Below are 25,135 nucleotides of genomic sequence, written 5' to 3' on the forward strand. Positions count from 1 at the left end.
GTTCTTGAACCAACCGACAAAACCCTAATCATTACAGCTTAGCAACGCTATGACCACTTTGATCACTTTGCACTAAAATGGACTCTTTTTGTTTGTTCTTTGACTTTGACTTCCCAGGAAACACAGCAAAAGTTCAGAAACTTTACACCTCGGGATACCACAAGGTAAATGAGTGTGTTATTGACTATACAAAAGTGATGGTGGAGCAGAAATTACAAACCACAAATATGCCCAATTACTAAGTGGAAATCATTAACCAATGAAGCAATGCAGAGTCCACATGTGACATTTTTAACTGTATTTGCTTATCCAATTTTAACTATATTGCTTACCCTTTTAAAGAATAAATTTAATTTCTTTTTGTCAATTATTTTCAAATATTAGTAATAATCATTAAAATACCAATTCCAAAGTATTCCTTGAGATTACTGCCAGAGAAATCTGACCTTCACAATGTACAACTCAGAGAAAAAACAGTATTTGCAGTTTATTCAAGTTTGCTAAAACAAAAGGTATATCTGAGCAAGGTTTCTACTGATATAAACAAAAAATTTAAAATATGCAGTGTAATTACATTTACGATGAGTGTATTTGTCATTTTGTATACTTACTACATAATTCATCTTGTGTTTAATTCCAAAGATATGTGCCAAAACACATTGAAGAGGCATTTGACAATTGCATAGCTCACAGAAATATAATGGTTCAGTTTTTCTTTTATAATGGTATTCAGTCAAAAAATCTAGCCCTGAAAATAGAAGCATATAAATACTTTTACTATGTTGAGGCAACTAAAGGATTACAGAATTATTAACTAGTTGTGACACCACTAACACTAGCAGCCTCCAACCCTTGCAACTCTTCAGAGTTCTTTAATTTTCATTTGCACACAATTTTCCCAGATCTCAGCGTACTCCCAGATTTGCATATGCGTCTCAAAATAATTATGCCAATAGGAATCACAGAATTGGAGAACAGCACAGCTCATAAGGCTGTAATTTGGCTCATCACATCAGTATCAGCTCTTTAAAAGAGAAATCCTTCCTGCAGTGCTTTCTGATATTTATTCAATTCCCTTTTGAAAACTAGTGTCAAATCTGTATTAACCACTCTCTCAACCACTGAATTTGTTTCCGCTACCCTCTCAGCCTTCATGTCGATTTCAACCACACTCTTTGCTTGTGAGTCTGTTTCCAGTACACTCTTAGCCAGTGATTCTGTTTCCACCACACACTCAGACAATGCTTTCCAAATTCTAATCAGACACTGCACTAATAAATATTCTGGGTATCAAACCAGCCTTGGGAACACTTATTTACTCTATCTTATGGCTTGAAAGTCCTCCATCAAATCTGTTCTTACCCTTTTCCACTCTAAGGAGAACAAGAATGAAGTTTCTGCACTAATCAAAAATTACTTATTGTGATTTCTCAATACCTGAAACATTAGTTTTGACACTTTTTAGAATACCATATTTTAATAAAATACATGTAAGCAACACACAAGAAATTGTGTAGAAATGAAATAATGGTGTAAAAAAAAACACAAACCTATTATTGCCTCCTCAAAATCATATTTTTTGATGTGATCTTCCAGAATTTTTGATCCTATTGAACTAGGCAAGTCATTAACTGCTGCAGCTGTTTAAAAAAATATATAAAATTAGGCACAATGGAATGAGTGCTAATAGCCCCTTCCCCTCTTGGAGGAGTGAATTCATCCCAATGATGGCAACATATTGACACCTCTCTCAACGAACCAGACTTCATAGTAAGAATACAGTTGAGGTTGGCAGATCATGATTCAGCCCGTTCTAATTTGATGTTTATTTTTTTTTAAGGATAGTCACGGATCAATTGCAGAGACCCACTTTCTAAAGTGATGGAGACTGAGATCAAATGTTGTCCTGACTGCAGAGCAGAGATCTGCCAACTATTCATGAGCTAGGTGTCAACATGGCAACCTTCCTAGCCTAGAATCAAATGTGTTGCATTTTTATGTAGTACAGCAAGGATGTTGTAACATAATTTAACTATAATCATTACAACTTGAAATGCTCATTATGCTAGCCAATTTACTGAAGTGTTTAATTGACAGAATAAAACGTACGTGACATTTTCATATATTCGCTGTTCAGATTCAATGTGAAGTGTATTTGGCAATATCATTTAATTGACCTTCTGACTCATACAATGACTGAAACAAAGTATCGTATGAAAATATCTTAATTTCAAACAAGATTAAAAGTTATCCGCACATTTAAATAAATGAACTTCATGATCTATCTTGTTCAATTTCTCAACAACTAATAAATCAAATACTAACATATAATTGTTGGATAAATTCAACTAGTAGGAATTTCAAATGTTGTACCATCATCTCAGGTGTAGCCAATATCAAGACCCTATAACTAATGCCCACAACCATTTCCGAGTTCTATCATTCCCTCAAAGCCTTCAGTTTCTTTTCGCTTCCCCTCTTATTTTTTCAGTCCTCACCACCACGTGCCGTAGAAGCTCCCTGATGTGCACGCACTGATCGGGACACCAATTTCGAATCCAGTGGGAGGTTGATGGGAAGACCATCAGGGTAGAGATACATCCCAGTCCAAGTCTCATCTTCAGGTATGTCACGGACTTTAAGATTAAAGCACACAATTCAGTAGTGACAAAGAGAATATAACATTAATGGCAGGAGACAAAATAAAAACGTTACAGAATTATGGAATGAGAAAAAAAATAAGAATACAGGAGAGAAGGGTATGCTGAATGGACAAACTAGGACAGAGAAAAAGAGGAGGCAATCAGAAACAAAAAAATGATAAAAACAGGAGAAAGCAAAAACAACTACAAGAAGAAAGATGAATTTTATTATATCAACTACATGGAGAGAAACCAGATTAAGAAAATTGTGTAATATCAAGGGAACAATACTGTTTAAGAATCAAAATAGCCCAATTCTTCTCAAGACTGCATCATTATAAATTTTACATGTAAATCAGTTTATGGGGAGGAGCACTTGGAACATCATGGACAAAAGCTTTACACTAGGATTTAGACTCAACCGCAGATTGTATACTGTATGCCCAATTAGAAAAGTAGTAAAAAAACCACCAAAATCTTCAAATCAAACAAAAGCTGACAACTCAAGAGCATTCTAAAGATGTCTAAAAAAAATTGTTCGAAGATGTCAGATACAGAATTCTGAATTTTCACATTAAAAAAATGATAGATTCCAATAGACACCTTGTGATACACACAATACTGGATTGAACGTCTGAAGAGGAAACGTACATCTTGAAGTCACAAAATGTTTGCCTTATTTTAAGGTCGGGAGCAAGGAGCTGGGTGGGGAAGAGAAGAAGGGATTGTGACAGGCTTCCACGAAAAATTCTGAGACTTTCCATGAAGAAATTGATGTTATAGCTACTTTTATTCTTTCAATAGTTTCATTTAGACTTTCAACAGCTTCTCTCCCACCACTTTAGTTCATCTCTTCTGCAATTATATTAGAGACAATATATGCCAACTAACTCTACATTATTTCATTTAAAAAAATCAGTGACAACATTTGGAATAAAACAGAACACTTCATTATATCAATAACTATACCTTGAGATGAGCTGGGTTCTTCTTTAAGCTTAGGCTTGGATGTGTTCAGATCTTCATTTGGAGAAGGCATGGGCTGATCTTTCGTCTTAGTTTTTTCTAGAGTTAAAATAAGACACAAGCAAAAAAGCTTCAAAAGCAATTCTCAGCATAAGGAGAAAATCCAGCTATCACTCCCTGACATTCATTGGCATTACCATCAATGAATTCCCCAATATCAATATCCTGGGGGTTACCACTGACCAGGAACTGAATTGGAGCACCATGCTGCTTTCCTGCAGCTCTGCATAGCGGTGTATAAAATCATGAGGGGCACAGATAGGGTGAATGCACAGTCTTTTTCCCTGGGAAAGGGAACCAAAAAACTAGAGGGCATAGATTTAAAGCCAGAAAGGAAAGATTTAAAAAGGACCTGAGGTGCAACCTCTTTGCACAGAGGGCAGTGCGTACATGGAACGAACTGCCAGAGGAAATAGTTGAGGCGGTACAATAACATTTAAAAGACATTTGGATAAGTATATGTATAGGCAAGGTCTAGAGGGATATGGGCCAAATTCAAGCAAACGGGACTAGCTTAGGTAGGCACCTTGGTCTGCATTGATGAGGTGGGCTGAAGGGCCCATTTCCGTGCTGTATTCCTCTATGACTCCAAGTACATAATGTGGCTACAAGAGCAGGTCAGAGACAAAGAATCCTGCAGAGAGTAACTCACCTCCTAACTCCCCAAAGTCTGTCTACATCTACAAAGCTCAAGTCAGGAGTATGATGCAATACTTTCCACTTGCCTGGTTGAATGCAGCTTCAACAACACTCAAGAAGCTCAACACCATACAAGTTGGAGCAACACACTTGATAGGCACCCCATCCACAACCATTCACTCACTTCACCACTGTGGCATCAGTTTGTACCATCTACAGGATGATCTGTAGCAATTCAGCAAAATTCCTCAGCCAGCACCTTACAAACCCAGGACCTCTACCATCTAGAAGGACAAGGGCAGCAAAAGCATGGCAACACCACCACCTGCAAGTTGCCATCCAAGCCACACACGTCCTGACTTAGAAACATATCATTGTTCCTTCACAGTCGCTGGGTGAAGATCTTGGAACTTCCTCTCTAACAGCATTGTGGGTATACCCAGACCTCAAGGTCTACAGTAGTTCAAGAAGGCAGCCCACTACCATCTTCTAAAGGGCAATTATGGACAGGCAATTAAACGCTGGCTCAGCCTGTGAAGTCCACATCTCTTGAAAGAGTGAAAAAAATGCCGAAGTACTGATAATGCCCCTTTTGTTTTAGTTATTAGACCTTGTGATTTCTTACAGCTCTGTATTTTTCAGTTTTTATTTTCCTTCACTCTTCTCTAACTGCTGCCATCTACCATTGCACAATCTTCATCCTCATCCACAATCCTCCTTCATGCTCTCTCCTACCTCACACTTTATAACCTTCCACTAGCACAATCTTCAGCTTCGAATCTTACTCTACCTTCCCCATGATACCTTATGCTCTTCGATATTCCAATTCTCCCTTGGCCAGATTCAATTAGCCCCTTTACTATAATTTTATGGGAAGATTGCTTTGCATATCATCTTATCATCTTTAACATCACAGATAAACTGAAAATTAATTAAAAACTAACTAATATGATTTAAGTCAACTTCTGTCCTCTATGTAATAATTTTTGAAAACTTTAAGATGTCTTGTTTGAATATTAAAACAAGCTTAAACTTCTGGTGAGCAGAGCATGTTTTTAATTTGTATCAGGTGTATCTGGACTAGCTGTTAACTTCCTTCAACATATCAAGAGATAGGCACAGGAAATTTGAAGGTGTTCAAGGTAGTATCTAAGCACTGTTATACAATAAAATAAGGTAACTTTGATTTTGCAACAATATGTGGATATGGTTTAATTGTGGTCATATTACTGGGTTAGTAGTCCAGATGCCTGGAACAGTGATGTGGAAATATGAATTTAAGTGGTAGCTGGATAATTTAAATTCATTTAAATAAATCCATAATCAATAGGTAATATCAATTGTGGTAATGAAGCAGCTAAATAATTGTCATAAAAATCCATCACAATCTCTAATAATTAGGGAAAAGAATCCACTGCCCACACTTAGTTTGGCCTATATTGAATACAAACTTTCAGTAATGTGGATAATTGACTTCCCTCTGAAATGACCCAGGAAGATTGGGTCAAAATTCTACTCTATCAAAATTCACCGCAAAGACTTCAACAAGACGAACAGCTCACCACCACCTTCTTCTAGGGCATTTCGGGATGGATAATAAATGATGGCCTTACTTGCGATGCTCTCATGTGATAGAAAATTGCAGAGTCACATCATAGCAAAATAGTTCCTTTGGCCACTGTATCCATGCTGGCCATCAAGTACCCATCAATAATAATCTCATTTTCCAGCACTCAGCCTGTAGCCTTCTATGTCCTGACACTTCAAGTGCTCATTTAAATACATCTTAAATGTTGTGAGTTTCTGCCTCTAACACTCCCTCAGCCATGAATGAATTTTGTAAATAAAATAAATTATGTAAAGTTGCAACACAAGACACAATAACTTTCTTATAAACAGATTACACTGGAAATAAAAGAGGATAGCATCCAAAATCATCATTGATGAGAATGAAGATGTCAACTTCAAAAAAATCTGAACCCAAAAATTGCATGACATGAAGTATTTTTCATCAAAAACTTCTTAAAATACTGAAATATAAATATATGTTGTTTCTAAAATGGTCCTTGCATTAATAAGCTGCTCTAAACCTACAAAAAACATTTTATGGCACTTCACAAATTATTTGAGAGGGGAATCTCGAAAGATACATATTGAGAGGAAGAGTACAAGGCACAATTTTTCTAACTGCAAGCTGGAATTTTCCCTTCATCTTCCTTACATTCAGCTGAAAAAATTTTGTTCTTAAGGAAAGTTAGAGCTAGTCATTGTCCTTGGTAATTGCAGTATTGACTGTGTGAGGTTAAAACTGGGAGCAAACACGATTGATAATTTTATTCCCTGCAAATAGCCCACGGAAAACAAGTATAAAATCACCATAAGTTTGTTCATCATGGATATCTGGACTTTGACCAGGCAGTGTCTGTATTTCCTGTTCTTGAAAGAAACCAAGCAGAAGGAATTTGAGCAGTGTTGTGATAGAAAAAGAGAGAGAGAGGGGGGAGGGAGGGAGGGAGGGAAGTTAAGCTGGAAAGCAATATCTTTCAGGAGCGGAAGATGAGAAATTAGGTGCTGGAAAAGAAAAAAAATAAAGAAACAAATGATCAAATTAATTAAACAAAAGTTCACCTTTAATAGGGTCAATAACCATACCTGGAGTAGCTTCAGATTTCTGCAGTTTACGCTCAGGTTCCACAATAGCTGAAAAATAGAGCCAGATAACTTCAGGCCAACTGCTTTTGACAAAGTAAGTATTTTGTTGGATAGAACCTAGCATCTTCCTCACCATCTTCAAATGGATAGGATTTACTGCAATAGGTCTCTCTTCTATACTCTTATCCTTTGTTTGCTACCTCTGTCAACTGTGTGAGTTTCCCCAGCTTCAAATTACAGAGCATCATTCAGTAACACCCCATTACTTCACATCCAGTTTCAGATGAATATTAAAATCAGAATGCAGATTTAGGTAGAAAGATGATTCAAAGTACTACTGCACACTAATGACATTATTTGCAGATAACTAGACTTTAGACTGCTCATGCAGGTAAAAGATCAACTGCATTGAAAAATGACAAGATCCTAATAACATATGCCTTCTCTTACACGATTAAAAATATTTTCCTCTTCAAAAAGGCCACCTTGAAACATTCAGTGTGGATTCATCCCAAACCTATAATCTCTTTTCCTCATGCACAATCCATCAAGGACTGGTCTAGTAAAATATTCTACCAATATATCAGCAACATCAAATGAACACACATGATCAGTCTCCTTTACCTACATCCATTTACTGAAATCATTTGACAAACAAGTCTAGAAAAAAAGTGTTGCAATATGCAAAAAGAACAGGAATAAGAAACAAGCTGAATTGCTCTTCAAAAGCATCAGTGCAGAATCGATTGGCTAAAAGGCATTCATTTATACTGGACAATTCTATGGCATTATCTCCACCTCTCCCTTGAAATGGCATGACATCAGCTTCAAACTTTAAGGTTCTGGGTGATGGCTGCAATAGCAAAGTTCACAAACTACATTATTTGACAAGGTGGGAGTGGATGATTTGAATCTTGAGTAAAGGGGATAAGTTGGAGCCTCCTCTGACCCTCTCCAGGAATGGAATGTCAATATGTTAATTTCCAAATGAAAAAGGGCCTATTTTAGGAACTCAAATGCATTGTGAGCAATTCTGGGCCCCATTTCTAAGGAAGGATGTGCTGGCCCTGGAGAGGGTCAGAGGAGGCTCACAAGAATAATCCCAGGAATGAAATGCTGAACATATGAAGAGCGTTTGATGTCTCTGGGCCTGTACTCAATGGAGTTCAGAAGGATGAGTGGGGATCTCATTGAAACCTACCAGATACTGAAAGGCCTGCATAGAGTGGACGTGGAGAGGATGTTCCCATCGGTAGGAAAGTCTACGATCTGAGGGCACAGCCTCAGAATAAAGGGACGTCAATTTAAAACTGATATGAGGGGAATTTCTTCAGCCTGAGAGTGATGAATCCAGGGAGTTTGTTTCCACAGAGGGCTGTGGAGGCCAAGTCATTGGGTGTATTTGAGGCAGAGATTAATTGGTTTTTTATTGGTAAGGCAGTTAAGAGTAATGGGCAGAAGGCAGAAGAATGGGGTGGGGCTAAATAAAATCACCCATGATTGAATGGTGGAGCAGACTCAGTGGGCCGAATGGCCTAATTCTGCTCCTATACCAATCTTAATAAGCAACTCATCTTCAAGAATGGGATGAGCACAATTTTTGAAAACTAAATTTTTTGAATTTTAATCAGTTATTTTTAATTAATTGAGCATATCCCAATAGCATACAGAAAACCAAAAAGTCTGAATTTAAACTTTATGTCAAGAGTGTCAACAGAAGATAGGTTGCTTGAAAAATTTTATTTCTTGCATAGAAAAAATTCAAAGGAGACCTTAAAAATAAAACTAAACGTAAAAATAAATTCCTGGATAGGGTTTAAGGAAATTTATCTAAAAGGCCTTACTTAAAAAGATTCTTTTGCTCGTAACTTACATTGCTCTGCAACTCTTTTTACAGCAGATTTTTCATTGCCCTTTGTGTCTATTTTCTCTTGGACAACCTGAAATTTAAAATATAACCAACAGTGTAATATTTCTGAAGTTAGCTAAAATGTATTTAGAATCCCTATAAGGCTTTTACTAATCAAACATAGTTCTCCAAAATATGAAGTTTCTTCTACTGCCCAAACTTCTATAACATATTATACAATGCCTGTACTTCAATGTCAAAGGCTTTACAACTACACAAGGACTCAACAAACTAAATAACAGGAATCGTAAATACTCCATTCAGAACATTAGGGAATAAATAATGTAATAAAAATTCGTATTTATAATTTTGTTCTTATTATCAAGATATCCAAAAGTGTTTTTTCACCCTACTTGTCATTTTTGTAGTGCAGCCACTTCATAAGGCAGCCAATTTATGCACAAGGTCTCACAAGTAGCAAATAATCAAGTAAATCATTTTCTGCAGTGCTGGCTGAAGGCAAAATGTCAGCAAGATCCTTTACTCTTTTAACTTTCATTTCTCCTGAACAGGTAATGACCATTTCCAATTTCTCAGGTTCTCTTACGACAAACACACTCAAATGCAGAAGTTGTAAACAAAACACAAACACATTGACAAATAGTTTGCTACTTTTAACAAAGTGATCTATTATAAAAGTTCAGGGAGAATTATTTTGGACTCTAAAGAACAAACAAACAATAGTTTTGGATCTATGCTAATTAATCTTTAGAATATGAAATGATACATGCTGATTTTGGTGATAGTGATAATACTTTATTCAGCCTTCCAATCCTTGAGCAACATTTTACAGATTAAAATGGTGTCTCATATTTGCCCATCCTGTTCTGTGTGAGGGTTGGTTCCTACTGGCTTATTTTGAGGAGGGAGGGTAGGAAGGGTAAGAAGGAATCCAATTAAATCCATCTGAAGTCCCATCCACTCTCCCTCTCATGATCCCCACTTTATACCAATATTACGACATGAAACATGGAATTCTGCCAAAGGTTCCCATAAATCGTTTGTTTTTCCAAAACGTTGGTTGGATACAGATGCCATCACACAATGAACAATAGTGAAGTGAAAAGGCATCATCTATACTAAATGATCCATGTAAGGTCTTATTCTACAAATACATCAATTCTTCTTCTCCTGATTAAAATTTCCTATGGAACAAACCTAATCTTGATTCTTGCACATTGTTCTCTTTACTTCCAACAGCTAAGTTTTGAGCTCATATTTTACTTATGTCCTCCCTCCTCTTTCTATCCCTCTTTTAAGTGTTTGTATTTCTGTAATTCTGGCAAATTTAAATAATCAAAAGAAAGATTAAAAAGATAGAACAGAAAATTTTTAGGATGTTAAAATGGGAATGCCATCTTGCGTTTTATTTTTTGTGCCCACACACTTATCTTTTCTCAGTTACTTTATGAAGATACATATTCCCCTCCCATTTCAACGGAATCACTCTCTTTGCAACTCCCTGGTCCGCTTTTCTGTCCCCACCTTCCATTCCCTGTCGTAGGGCTCTTTCCCATGGAACCACAGGAGATGCAACACCTCTCTTTTCACCTCTTCCCTTCCTGCCATCTGGGAACTCAAAGAGCTTTTCCTGGTGAAGCAGCAATTCACCTGCTCTTCTTCCAAACAAGTGTACGACATTCAGTGTTCACATTATGGCCTCCTCTAGAATGGAGAAACCAAATGCAGATTGTTTAAGTATGCTTTGTGGAGCACCTGTGCTCAGTCCTCAGGAGTGACCCTGAGCTTCCAGTTGCCTGACACTTCAATTCACCACCTCTCTCCAACTGTGACCTTTGTCTGTGGCTTCCTAAACCGTTACAAAGAGAGCCACTAGTGTGGGAGTCATGAACGAGGGACACATCTGCAAAATAAGGGCTGGTCATTTAAAACTGAGGTGCAGAGCAATTTCTTCTCTCAGAGGGTAATGAATCTCTGGAATTCCCTGGTGATGGAGGACAGATCCTTAGATATACTTGGAGATAGATAAATATTTGAAAAAAAACAAGGAATTGAGGGCTATGGAGAATTGGCACGTGAGGAGTTGACACCTGCAGAGATCAGCCATGGCCATATTGCATAGTGGTGGACCAATGAGGTGCCTGGTGGCCTACTCCTGCTCTTATTTACAATACTATTTATAATACTGGTTCAAAATAGAGTCCCAGACCAGCCGTCAGTTGTGACAGGGCTTACGCACTATAACAGGCTACAAAACGAAGTCGGGCAGCATAGTTAACAACAGCACATCCCTTCCTGATGAGCTTAACACATTCTATGCATGTTTTGAACAGAAGGGGAGTGGATTGTCACCACCCACCCTAACAGCCTGCAATGCAACTGAACCCATGGTCACTGTTGAGGACGTAAGATCAATCTTCCAGAGAGTGAACCCGAGGAAAGCATCTGGCCCAGATGGTGTCCCTGGCCGTGTGCTCAGATATTGTGCTGATCAGCTGGCGGGGGTACTTGCAGACATATTTAACCTCTCCCTGCTTCAATCTCAGGTTCCCACCTGTTTCAAGACCACTATCATCCCGGTACCTAAGAAAAACAAGGTAACATGCCTTAATGACTACCAACCAGTGGCTCTGACATCCATCATCATGAAGTGCTTTGAGAGGCTGGTCATGGCATGCATTAACTCCAGCCTCCCAGACAACCGCGACCCACTGCAATTCGCCTACTGCCGAAACAGGTCGACAGTGGACACCATCTCCCTGGCCCTACATTCATCTCTGGAGCATCTGGACAGTAAAGACACATACGTTAGGCTATTGTTTATCTACTACAGCTCTGCCTTCAATACTGTAATTCCAAGCAAACTCATCACCAAACTACGAGACCTGGGACTCAACAGCCCCCTTTGCAACTGGATCTTTGACTGTCTGACCAACAGACCGCAATCAGTGAGAATAGGCAGCAACATCTCCAGCACGATTATTCGCCACACTGGTGCCCCACAAGACTGCGTCCTCAGCCCTCTAACTCTCCTCCCTATATACTCGTGACTGCGTGGCCAGATTCTGCTCCAACTCCATCTACAAGTTTGCAGATGATACCACCATAGTAGGCGGTATCTCAAATAATGATGAGTTGGACTACAGGGAGGAGATAGAGAGTTTAGTGGAATGGTGTCATGACAACAACCTTTCCCTCAATGTCAGCAAAACAAAAAGCTGCTCATTGACTTCAGGAAAGGGGACGTACATACACCTGTCTACGTCAATGGTGCTGAGGTCAACAGGGTTGAGAACTTCCAGTTCCTAGGAGTGAATATCTCCAATAGCCTGTCCTTGTTCAACCATGTAGACGCCACAGCCAAGAAAGCTCATCAGCGCCTCTACTTCCTCAGGAGGCTAAAGAAATTTGGCATGTCCCCTTTGACACTCACCAATTTTTATCGTTGCACCACATAAAGCATCTTATCTGGATGCATCACAGCTTGGTACGGCAACTGCTCTGCCCAGGACCGCAAGAAACTGCAGAGAGTTGTGGACACAGCACAGTGCATCATGGAAACCAACCTCCCCTCCATGGATTCTGTCTATACCTCTTACTGCTTTGGAGAAGCAGCCAGCAGTATCAAAGACCCCACCCACCCGGGACATTCTCTCTCCTCTCCCATCAGGCAGAAGATACAGGAGCCTGAGGGCACATACCACCAGGCTCAAGGACAGCTTCTATCCCACAGTGATGAGACTATTGAACTGTTCCCTTATACGATGTGATGGACTCTCGACCTCACAATCTCGCACCTTATCGTCTACCTGCAATGCACTTCCCTGTAGCTGTGACACTTTACTCTGTATTGTTATTGTTTTTACCCTGCACTACCTCAATGCACTCTGTACTACCTGCACTGTGTAATGAATTGACTGTACAAACTGTATGCAAGACAAGCTTTTCACTGTACCTCGGTACAAGTGACAATAATAAACCAATACATGCTAATGGCCAATAATACCTTCGAATTAGTAAAGTAATAGTCCAATAGTTAGTGCGTGCCTTACAATCCTTCCTTTGCATCCTTATCTTGTCTTGGTATGCCAGATGGCCTCGGGTCCCAGGCTGTGCAAAGGGGAGTTATGCTCTCAAGGACTTTTCTCACCTTGTTTGACTGTACACTGTCTGCAAACTATCTCTGCCTCCACACTATCTTAACCCTTGCGTTGCCATAGCACCCACACTTGGACCAGGACAAGCTATTGGTGATGTTTACACTTGGAACTCTCAATGCATAATGAGTACTTTGCAGGTTTTTTCCCCCACAACTGAGGGGGTAACGCTGATGCTATAGTTAAGGAGGAAGTCAAATATTGAATGGAGTAACCATATAAAAGATGAAGCATTAAGAGATTTAGTTATCAAACATCTCTAGCCACAGAAGCAGTACCAGAAGATTGGAGATAACATTTTATTTTGAAAAGGTGCAGAGATAAACCGAATAATTACAAGCCAATCAGTGCTTGGCTAATTATTGGAATCAGTTCTGTGGGACCAGTTCAATCAAGAACAGACAGTTTGAGCTTAGAACATAGAACAGTACAGTATAGGAACAGGCCCTTCAGCCCACGATGTTGAGCCGAACTAATTAAACTAGTAATTAAACGCCTAACTAAACTAATTCCTAAGTCCATCTCCCTCCATTCTCTGCACATTCATGTGCCTATCTAAGAGCCTCTTAAATGCCTCAATCACATTTGCCTCCACTACCACTCCTGGCAATGCACTCCAGGCACCCACCACTCTAAAAAAAAAAACTTGGCCTGCACATCTCCTTTGAACTTGCCCCCCTCTCACCTTAAATGCATGCCCTCTAGTATTAGGCATTTCGACCCTGGGTTAAAGATACCGGCTATCTACTCTGTGCCTCTCATAATCTTATAAACTTTTATCGGGTCTCCCCTCAGCTTCCACCACTCCTGAGAAAACAACCCTGGTTTGTCTAACCTCTCCATATAGCACATGCCCTCCAATCCAGCAACCTCTTCTGCACCTTCGTCACATCGTTGAAAAACTCAATCAAGTTCGTAAGACATGACTTGCCCCACACAAAACCATGCTGACTGTCCCTAATTAGGCCATGGTTTTCCAAATGCTCATAAATTCCCCATACCTTAGGAAGGATGTGCTGATGTTGGAGAGGATTCAGAGGAGATTTACGAGGATGATTCCCGGAATGAAAGGGCTTACGTATGATGAGCGTTTGTCAGCTCTTGGACTGTACTTACTGGAGTACAGAAGAATGAGAGGGGACCTCATAGAAACATTTAAAATGTTGAAAGGACTGATCAGAGTAGATGTGGCCAAGCTGTTTCCCTTGGTGGGTGAGTCCAGGACCAGAGGGCACAATCTTAGAATTAGAGGGTACAGGTTTAAAACAGAGATGAGGAGAAATTTCTTTAGCCAGAAGGTAGTGAATTTATGGAATTCCTTGCCACGTACAGCAGTGGAGGCCAGATCGTTGGAGGCATTTAAGGAGGAGATAGATAACTAATTAGTCAAGGTATCAAGGGATATGGGGGTAAGGCCGGAAATTGGGGTTAGAATACTTTTTTTTCTGCTCATGGAGCAGACACGTTTCCCCCCCCCCCATTCTCTTTTCTTTTTCCCCTTTTCTTTGGAGCAGAATCGATGGGCCAAATGGCCTACTTCTCCTCCCTTGTCTTGTGATCTTGTGATAAATCCTATCTGTACTAATCCTCTCCAGTAGCTTCCCTACCACTGACGTGAGACTCATCTACCTATAGTTTCCAGGATTATCCCCATTTCCCTTCTTCCGGGACCTCACCTGTTGCTTGTGAGGATACAAAGATCTTCGTCAAGGCCCCAGTAATCTCCTCTCTTGCTCTCTTCCTATAAACTAGGATACATCACATCAGGCCATGGGGACTCAACCTCCTTGATGCTCTTCAAAAGACCCAGCACCACCACCTTCCTGATCTCAAGATGCCCTTGCACATTAGCATGCCCCACACTGCTCACTATCCTCCATGTCCTTTTCCTTAGTGAATACCAATGCAAAGTATTCACTTAGTAACTCGCCCACATCTTCTGACTCCAAGCATAAATTCCCTCCTTTTTCCTTGAGTGGTCCTCCCCTCTCCCTAGTTATCCTCTTGTTTTTAATGCAAGTATAAAAGAGATTATTTTTAATACTAATTGCCAAGGACATTTCATGGGCCCTTTTGGCCTTCCCAATCCCTGAATTGAGCTCTTTCCTGTGATCTTTATATTCCTCAGGGGCCCTGTCTAATTTTAGCTTCTTAAACCTCACATGTGCTTCCTTTTTCTTTTTGACTAAATTCTTAACCTCTCTCATCATCCAAGGTTCCCTTACCTTGCCATCCTTGTCCTTCTTCCTTACTGGAACATGCCAGTCCTGAGCTCTGATCAGCTGGTCTTCAAACAACTCCCACAAGTCAGATGTGGACTTGCCCGATAACAGCTGCTCCCAATTCACTCCCCCTCACTCCTGTCTATAATGTCATAATTTGCCCTCCCCCAATGTAGTACTTTCCCACAAGGTCCAGACGTACAGTGGCATGCAAAAGTTTGGGCACCCCTGGTCAAAATTTCTGTTACTGTGAATAGCTAAGCAAATAGAAGATGACCTGATTTCCAAAAGGCATAAAGTTAAAGATGACACATTTCTTTAATATTTTAAGCAAGATTACTTTTTTATTTCCATCTTTTACAGTTTCGAAATAACAAAAAAGGTAAAGGGCCTGAAGCAAAAGTTTGGGCACCCTGCATGGTCGGTACTTAGTAACACCCCCTTTGGCAAGTATCACAGCTTGTAAACGCTTTCTGTAGCCAGCTAAGAATCTTTCAGTTCTTGTTTGGGGGATTTTTGCCCATTCTTCCTTGCAAAAGGCTTCTCATTCTGTGAGATTCTTGGGCCGTATTGCATGCACTGCTCTTTTGACGTCTCTCCACAGATTTTCGATGATGTTTAGGTCAGGGGACTGTGAGGGCCATGGCAAAACCTTCAGCTTGTGCCTCTTGAGCTAGTCCATTGTGGATTTTGAGGTGTCTAGGATAGTTATCCTATTGTAGAAGCCGTCCTCTTTTCATCTTCAACTTTTTTTTTTTTTTACAGACAGTGTGATGTTTGCTTCCAGAATTTGCTGGTATTTAATTGAATTCATTCTTCCCTCTACCAGTGAAATGTTCCCCGTGCCACTGGCTGCAACACAAGCCCAAAGCATGATCGATCCACCCCCATGCTTAACAGTTGGTGATGTGTTCTTTTCATGAAATTCTGCATCCTTTTTACTCCAAACTTTCCTGCGTCCTCACCACAAAAATCAGCATCAGAAGTTTGCAAAGGAACATCTAAATAAGCCTGATGCATTTTGGAAATAAGTCCTGTGGACTGATTAAGTTAAAATAGAACGTTTTTGGCCGCAATGAGCAAAGGTATGTTTGGAGAAAAAAGGATGCAGAATTTCATGAAAAGAACACCTCTCCAACTGTTAAGCATGGGGGTAGATCGATCATGCTTTGGGCTTGTGTTGTAGCCAGTGGCACGGGGAACATTTCACTGGTAGAGGGAAGAATGAATTCAATTAAATACCAGCAAATTCTGGAAGCAAATATCACACCGTCTGTAAAATAGCTGAAGATGAAAAGAGGATGGTTTCTACAACAGGATAACGATCCTAAACACACCTCAAAATCCACAATGGACTACCTCAAGAGGCACAAGCTGAAGGTTTTGCCATGGCCCTCACAGTCCCGACCTAAACATCATCGAAAATCTGTGGATAGACCTCAAAAGAGCAGTGCATGCAAGACAGCCCAAGAATCTCACAGAACTAGAAGCCTTTTGCAAGGAAGAATGGGCAAAAATCCCCCAAACAAGAATTGAAAGACTCTTAGCTGGCTATAGAAAGCATTTACAAGCTGTGACACTTGCCAAAGGGGGTATTACTAAGTACTGACCATGCAGGGTGCCCAAACTTTTGCTATGGGCCCTTTTCCTTTTTTGTTATTTTGAAACTGTAAAAGGGGAAAATAAAAAAGTAATCTTGCTTAAAGTATTAAAGAAATGTGTCATTTTTAACTTTATGCCTTTTGGAAATGAGGTCATCTTTTACTCACTTAGCTATTCACAGTAACAGAAATTTTGACCAGGGGTGCCCAAACTTTTGCACGCCACTGTATCCTTATTTATAACTATCTTAAAACTTAAGGAATTGTTATCACTGTTCCTAAACTTCTGTCCCACTGAAAGGCCAATCACCTGGCCAAGCTCATTTCCCAAAACAAGATCCAGTATGGTCCCTCCTCTGGTTGGACTAGCCACATACTGATTCAAGAAATCTTCTTGAATGCACTGAAGAAATTCTGCCCCATCTAAGCCACTTGCACTAAGGAAATCCCAGTCGATATTGGGGAAGTTAAGGTCACATGCTACGACAACTCTGTTGCTTTTACATCTTTCCACAGTCTGTCTACATATCTGTTCCTCTATCTCCTGATGGCTATTCAGATGCCTATAGTATAACCCCATCAGAACGATTACACATTTCTTATTTTTGAGCTCTACTTGTTTTGCCTCAGTGGATGAGCCCTCCAGTATATCCATGTAAAAGTAACTGGAAATGTAAGGGATAATAATGTACACCTGTTATTGCTTCAACCATGGCGTGACTATAGTTACGAATGCAAGATGTGCATGTGCTTGCGTGAAACAAAGAAGTGCTTAAGGCATATCTTGTTTTGCTAAAGTTTGCTTTACCAACTGCCCAAGTATGTGCAACTCCGCACGTAGGTATCTTTAGGTTAAGTATAAAAGGAGGGACACAAACATGTAAATCTGAGTGGGGATCAGTACAGAGCTCGGGTTACACTGTTTACTCTCTCTCTGTATCCCTCACTCCCACTAGCATTAAATAATAAAGCATTAATTGTACATTCCTTGGTTCTGCAGTTGTCTACTTTACTACAGTGCGGACTGACTTCCACATCCAATCAAGTGCAGCTGTGGCATTCTCCCTAATTAGTAATGCAACTCGTCCACCTCTTTTGCCTCCCTCGCTATCTCATCTAAAACATCAAAGCCCAGGAACATTGAGCTGCCAGTCCTGCCCCTCTTGCAACCAAGTCACTGTAATGGCCACCACATCATAGAGCCTGGATCAGTACATGAAATTAAGTTCATCTGTCTTACCCATAAGACTCATTGCATTAAACACACTATTTGCCAACTGGCCTCCTTTTGTGTTGTAAATATTCTGTAATTCTACAATATTTGTTGGAGTTTAATGAGAGTTGGTCCCATTGAAACACATAGAGTTCTGAAGGAACTTCAGAGGGTACAGATGCTGTGAGAATGTTTTCCTTGGCGAATAAGTCTCGAACTAGCATGTATGGCCTCAAGAAGACAGTTTAAACGTCATTAAGTTGAACAAAGAACATAGAACACTACAGCACAGTACAGGCCCTTTGGCCCACAATGTTGTGCCGACATTTTATCCTGCTCTAAGATCTATCTAACCCTTCCCTCCCACATAGCCCCCTATTTCCAGGAGGTTGTGAATCTTTGGCATTCCAGAGCTGTGGATGCAGAGTAAGTAAATCATTCAAAAGCTGAAATGGATAAATTTTATACCACAGGGTAATCAAAAGTTATTGGGATTGGGGAGGAGAATGAGGCTCAGGAGAAAGACCATGTCAGTACGCTCAAGGACAATACTGTCTATTCCTGTTCCTTTCTCTTATGCTCTTAGGTTCACAATTTATCACTCCATGATAAAATTACTTCACTGTAAAATAAGCTAATTATAATGAAAACAACTCTAGATAATTTAGACATAAACATACATTTTTTGACCAAACTTCTTAATGCTTTTGAATGTGGAAGTTGTGGCAAGATCTGAACTGACTGAGACTGAGAAATATGTATAAAGCAGGTAAGCAAAAGAAAATAATAGACTAAATAATCATTATTGACAAGCTTCTGAAGTCATTAAATAATAAAGCAAGAACTATAATATGGTACAAAAGATAAACAAAGTGGATTTTTGGAGCAGCTGCAAAGCAACAGTGCTCACTGCCAACTCAAAGATAGCAAAATTTCCAACAATCACTGTGGTGCGGAACATCCTCTTTTCCAATATCAGTTGCTGTCAAATTTCAGTTCTGAAGGATTCCTGATGTCCAACAACTGTAGTGTTAACTAGATAGCTGATGAACCGGTTATAACGAAAAATTGTCAAATAGCAAACAAAGAAGGAAGTGGCATATTTCAAACACTTTACATTGTGCAAAATAAAAATCAGACATATACATAAAATATCAGGACTGAAATAACAAACAAACTTAGATTTTTTTTAAATCTATGATTAATCTCTTAAATATAAAATTAGATTTACTTTTGGGCCAGTGTTTTGTACCTCATGCAACAAAATGTAATGTTTTTAGGGTATTTCACAGCAGAAATAGTTGGTAAGTGCTAGAAATTCCAGTATGATCACTGATTTTCTTTGAATTTACAGAAGGTAAATTACCAGACTAGTAATCCAGAGACCTGGACTAACAATCCAACGATCAGAGTTCAAATCCCACCATAACATTTATGTAATTTCAACTCGGTTAATAATCTGGAATTTCAAGAAAAAAACTAGTCTGAGTAATGATGACCAATTTACTGTTGTTCTTCAAGGGACAAAAACTGCCATCATTCCCCAATCTGGAATGCTTGTCACTCCAGATCCATCCCAAAAGGTTGTCTCTTAAATGCCCTCTGAAATAGCCTAAAAAGCCACCAAGTTGCATCATTATTTCTATGTTCAATTATGGAAGGAATGAAAATGGATAAACCACCTGGCATCAACCTTTATTCTAGACTGCCTCGCTACACCTTCCCTACCAAAATGCATTCCCTCACATTGCACTGCACTAATTTCATCTGCAATGCATATGCCCATTCCACCAGTCTGATATATCCTGCTGAAATTTAAGTCTTGTTTCTTCACAGTACTGCCAAGTTTTGTGTCATCCACAAATTTAGAAACTGTGGGTTGCTCCCCCAAGTCTAAATCATTAATATAAATCAAATTATCTGGGAGTCCAGACACCCAGCTGAACTAGCCACATAAACACAATGACTACAAAAGCAGGTCGGTTTTCTGACCATTAACCAACGAGGCACAAGTTAGGAGCATGATAGTATACCTGCAACTTGCCCAGATGAATGCAGTTCTCTTGAGAAGCTCAACAATATCCAGGACAAAGCAGCTTCCATGATTAGTGCCCCATCAACTGACCTAAACATTCATTCCATCCACCACCAGCACAGAGGCTGCATTCTAATAAAATGCACTGCAGTTACAAGGCTAACCTGATAGCACCTCCTCAAGCAGCAACGTCTATCACCTCCTCAAGCAGCAACGTCTATCACCAAGCAGGACAAGGGCAGCAGGTGCATGGGAGGACAACCATCCACAGATTCCCCTCTTATTTACATACCATACAGACTGGAAAATATATCGCCAGTCCATCATTGTCGCTGGAAATGCCTCCCAAATGGCACTGTGTAATTACCTTCACTAGAAGGACTATAGTGGCTGAAGAAGGTGGCTGGGTCATCACCACCTTCTCAAGAGCAATTATGGATAAACAATAAATGCTGAATAAATGCAAATTCCTGGAAATGAATTTTTAAGAAAAATACCCCCACGTGGTGATGTTCTAAATCACTAACAGCAGCTTCAGGATATCTACATTAAATTATGAACATAGAACACAGAACAGTACAGCACAGGAACAGGCGCTTCGGCCCACAATGTTCTGCTGAACTAATTAAGCTAATGATTCCTAATTAAACTCATTCCTTCTGCCTGCACATGGTCCATATCTCTCTATTCTCTATAATATTTATGTGCCCATCTAAAAGGCTCTTAAATGCCTCTATCATATCTGCCTCCACCACCACCTTTGGCAGTGCATTCCAGGGACCCACCACTGTGTAAAAAAAAACTTGTCCCGCACATCTCCTTTGAACATTCCTCCTCTCACCTTAAATGCATGCCCTCTAGTATTAGACATTTCAAACCTGGGAAAAAAGATACCGGCTATCTACTCATCTATGCCTCTCATAATGTTATAAACTTCTATCAGGTCTCCCTAGTTTGTCCAACATCCCTTTATAGGACCTACCCTCATGTGCAGGCTGCACCCTGGGAAACCTCTTCTGCACCCTCTCCAAAGCCTCCACATCCTTCCTAAAATGGGGCAACCAGAATTAAATCCAATACTCCAGATGTATCCTAACCAGAGTTTTCTAAAGCTGCAGCATAACTTCCCGACTCTTGAACTCAATGCCTCGACTAATAAAGGCAAGGATGCCATACGCCACCTTTACCACGCTATCAACCTGTGCAGCCACGTTCAGGGAGCTATAGACTTGGACCCCAAGATCCCTCTGTACATCAACTCCGTAAAGGGCCCTGCCATTAACTGTGTACTGTCCCTTTACATTTGATCTCCCAAGGTGCAACACCTCACACTTGGCCGGATTAAAACTCCAAGTGCCATTTCTCCGCCCATATCTGCAACTGATCGATATTCCACTGTATCCATTGGAAATCATCTACACTATCCACAATGCCACCATCTGCAAACTTACTAACTCACTCACCCATGTTTTTATCCAAGTCACTTATAGCAGAGATTCCAGTACGGATCCCTGTGGAACACCACTAGTCATGGACCTCCAGCCAGACTAAGTCCCATCAACCACTACCCTCTACGGCAAGCCAATTTTGAATCCGAACTACCAAGTCTCTGTGGATCCCACGCTTCTTAATCTTCTGAATGAGCCTACAATGAGGGACCTTGTCGAATGGCTTACTAAAATCCACGTAGACAACATCCACTGATCTACCTTCATCAATCACCTTCAGAGATGCACCTACAGAGTACTCAAAGTTGCTGTCTATTTCATGGTGTGGTAAGGTAAATGCTGACAGTTTCACTGACTATAAACAGAATCCAAGCAAGTATTCACTTGAAACAATGTGATTAAAGTAATGACAGCCAAAACTACATAAACTGAAGTCAAGACAAACAAATAACACTCTGAGAAGGTAGCTGTATACTTAAATGTAAAACACAACCGATACTCTTAATATGTAGTTTGAAAGGCAGTTGATAAGATACCACAAAGGAACATGATTGATGTCAATGCAGTATTAAAGAATCAGCATGGCTAAAGAAAATAGAATCATAATTGTTCCTTGTGTACCTTAAAATTTGAAACTGCCCTTGTGGTCCCTGCTGTAAGTTTACACATCTTAAAATAAGCATTTACAATTATATGTATATTAGAATAATTTGTGGTTAAATGATCAGCAAGTATACTTTTTACTTACAGTCACTTTTCCTCTACCATCTTTTTTTTCAATTTCCAGTGCTTTTTTGTTGACAAATTCTTTCCATTCAGAAGTCTTTAGTTTTTCTCCCTCATAATTGAGACTACCTGGGTAATGCTTTTCCTGGAAAGAATCACCAGATTATCAAATACCATCTAACTAAAGTACATTAATTTTGTGTTTTTGTTTTTTTTACAGTCCTGATAAAGAAAAATGTTCCTCCTCAAGCAGTTGAGTATAATGCACTGCTCTTTATAATACCACTATCTGACACTGTTGAAAAAGGCAAGTATAGGTCAACACTTTGCACTTGCATTGCACCTTTGCCGTCATTGTCATCCAAGCTGCTTAATTACATAAAAGTACATAATTAAGAATGATAGAAGTGGAGTCCAAGGACTGGATTTCAAAGCATGAGAATGGCATCGATACAAATGGTGGAGCAATAAAAATTGTGAATGCACAGAATGCCTGAGTTCGAGGAGCAGAAAAGTCTCAAAACATTGTTATACTGGAGTGTATGCCAGAGGAAACTGAGACAATGATGATATTTGAAAACAAGGGTAAGAATTTTAGTATTACAAACAGCTAGATTACCGAACACAGGGGTAATGAGTGAATAGAACATTATGTAAAGTAGGGCACATACAACAAAATTCTGGATGCTCAATGTTGCTGTTTTCTGTTAAATTGCTTGCTCAACTTAAATATGTGCGCCTTGTGCATGACCAAAAAAATTAATGGGAAAATTTAAAGTCATTACAAGAAACAGATCATGGAATTTTAAAAAAAAATAACCAGATGAGCAAGTAGTTTGTATGAAAACATTTCAAATTGCTACAGTACTTTTTTTTTAAAACTATAAATCACAATATTTGCAGCAATTACACCACAAACATTTTTGTAAATTCTAAGTAATCAGTGATAAATTGACATATACTTGCCAGATAATTTGCCATGTGTTTAGTTCCAAGAAGGTGGGGGAGAAACCAGGTGAGTTCTGATTTACAATGGCACAGTTTACAGACAAACTGTGGATTTGTCTTTTGGTCATAACGATATTCAACCACATAGTCAAGACCTACAGATTTAAGAATAAGCATCAAAAAAATGTCCTCTACGGATATCCCTCAATATCACCAAAGTTTAGCTAACAAACTATGCCTTGAAATAACATTATGTAAATATGATCTGAATATTTAATGTTGTAATATGAAATTTTTTAGCCCATTGTCTGAAAACAAAAGGTTAATACCTCCATCAAAAATAGAATATTTTATGCATTGGAATTTTAAGGAGTAACATCTAAAACCTGGGAGACAAAACTTGCACAGAAGTGGTGTTGCACCAGCTGTTTATATTTTTTCCCAACATTGTAAATATTTTTTGTTCCTAGAAATGAAATTGTCTTTCAGTCAAATCAGTTATTTGCCATAAACAATGTGATCTCTTGAAGAGCACATACACAAATATAGTGGCACATCTTTCTCTTCACAGATGCAGACCTGCCCAGCTAGGTATTTTCACCAAACAATCCCGTGTTCACCAATGACATAAAAGAAAATTCTCACTGTTTATGGATTCCCCCAATATCAACTTACTATTAATTGTCAACCTGATCCTAAAAAAGTATGGCCTCAGAACTTGCCAACTTTGAAAACTCAAAGACTTTAGAAAACAGAACATGTTAAAAATACTCAGACCAGACAGCAGATCTGAAGAAAGAGAATTAATGCTTCAGATCGATAACCCTTACTATCCCTTCATCAGAACTTGTCATCAACCTGAAGACAGTTTATTTTCTCTCCACTGATGTTGCCTGACCTGCAGCGTATTTCTAGAATCTTCTATTTTTATTTCATACTTCCAGCATCTGCAGGGATATTTTTCTCTTTTTGAGAGACTTTGAATATTTGTACATGCTTGGGCAGTATAGCTCCAGCGACCCAGATTCCATCCTGACATCCAGTGCTGTCTGTGAGGAGTTTGTATGTTGTGTGATGGCATGGATTTTCCTCAGGTGCTCCAAAGATATGCTAGTAAGTTAAATTGTAAAATTGCTCAGTGTAGGTGGGTAAAGGAAAATTAGGAAGGGGTTAATGAGCATGTGAGAGAGAATAGGTTGCAGGGATATAAATGGGGGAATGGAACTGAATGGAAATGCTCCAAGTCAATATGGACTCAATGGGCCAAATGGCATCCTTCTATGTCGTAAGAAGAACGAGAAATATGATAAATGGGTTTCTGATTTTCAGAAATAATCAAAAACCATTAAAGATCAATAATAATTTAAAAATATGAAAGATTAAATCATTTGGAAGTACTTATAAACAGTACAAAACCCGAGCTGATGCATAACATTCTGAAAGAGAAGGGTGAACAGCCAAAGGTCGTGGTTCATATTGGTACTAATGACATTGGTAATGAGAGAGATGAGGTCCTGCAAAGTGAACATAGGGAGTTATTCAGAAGGTTAAAAAGCAGGACATTTAGAGTTGTATTGATGGTATCAGACAGCAACTCTCAAAAGTTGATTGGGAAAGGCTATTTGCTGGTAAAGGGATGTCTGGCAAGTGAGAGGCTTTCAGAAGTGAGATTGGACGATTTTAGGGCCAGCATGTTCCTGTCAGTGAAGGGTAAGGCTGGCAAGATTAGAAAACCTTGGTTGAGGGAAGGGCAGCCCTGGCAGCTCAATATTCTGGGGTACCTATGCTTCCAGTGTGACAGAGGTGGTGGTACAAAAGGAGGGGAAGTTGCACTATTGATTAGGGAGAGCATCTCAGCAGTACTTGAGAGGATATCCTATGGGAAATGTCCAACAAGGCCCTATGGATAGAATTTAGAAATAAAGAGGGGTGACCACTTTGATGGGATTATATGAC

General features: G+C 39.4%; 1 protein-coding gene across 2 annotated transcripts in view; it reads right to left on the bottom strand.

Moving 5' to 3' along the window:
* The window catches only part of si:ch211-197h24.6 (uncharacterized), an 82,254-nt gene that overhangs the window by 30,548 nt on the left and 26,571 nt on the right, over positions 1–25,135 (bottom strand). For both annotated transcript variants that reach the window (XM_052016839.1, XM_052016838.1), the window contains exons 6-13: positions 23,198–23,334; positions 22,254–22,376; positions 8,833–8,899; positions 6,960–7,007; positions 3,612–3,707; positions 2,499–2,636; positions 1,551–1,640; positions 612–748 (exon numbers count right to left, since the gene is read on the bottom strand). In XM_052016839.1, coding sequence (XP_051872799.1) covers positions 612–748; positions 1,551–1,640; positions 2,499–2,636; positions 3,612–3,707; positions 6,960–7,007; positions 8,833–8,899; positions 22,254–22,376; positions 23,198–23,334 — 836 coding nt within the window. The remainder of the gene's footprint in view (positions 1–611; positions 749–1,550; positions 1,641–2,498; positions 2,637–3,611; positions 3,708–6,959; positions 7,008–8,832; positions 8,900–22,253; positions 22,377–23,197; positions 23,335–25,135) is intronic.

Source organism: Pristis pectinata, chromosome 5 (assembly GCF_009764475.1).
Source record: "Pristis pectinata isolate sPriPec2 chromosome 5, sPriPec2.1.pri, whole genome shotgun sequence".
Taxonomy (NCBI): domain Eukaryota; kingdom Metazoa; phylum Chordata; class Chondrichthyes; order Rhinopristiformes; family Pristidae; genus Pristis; species Pristis pectinata.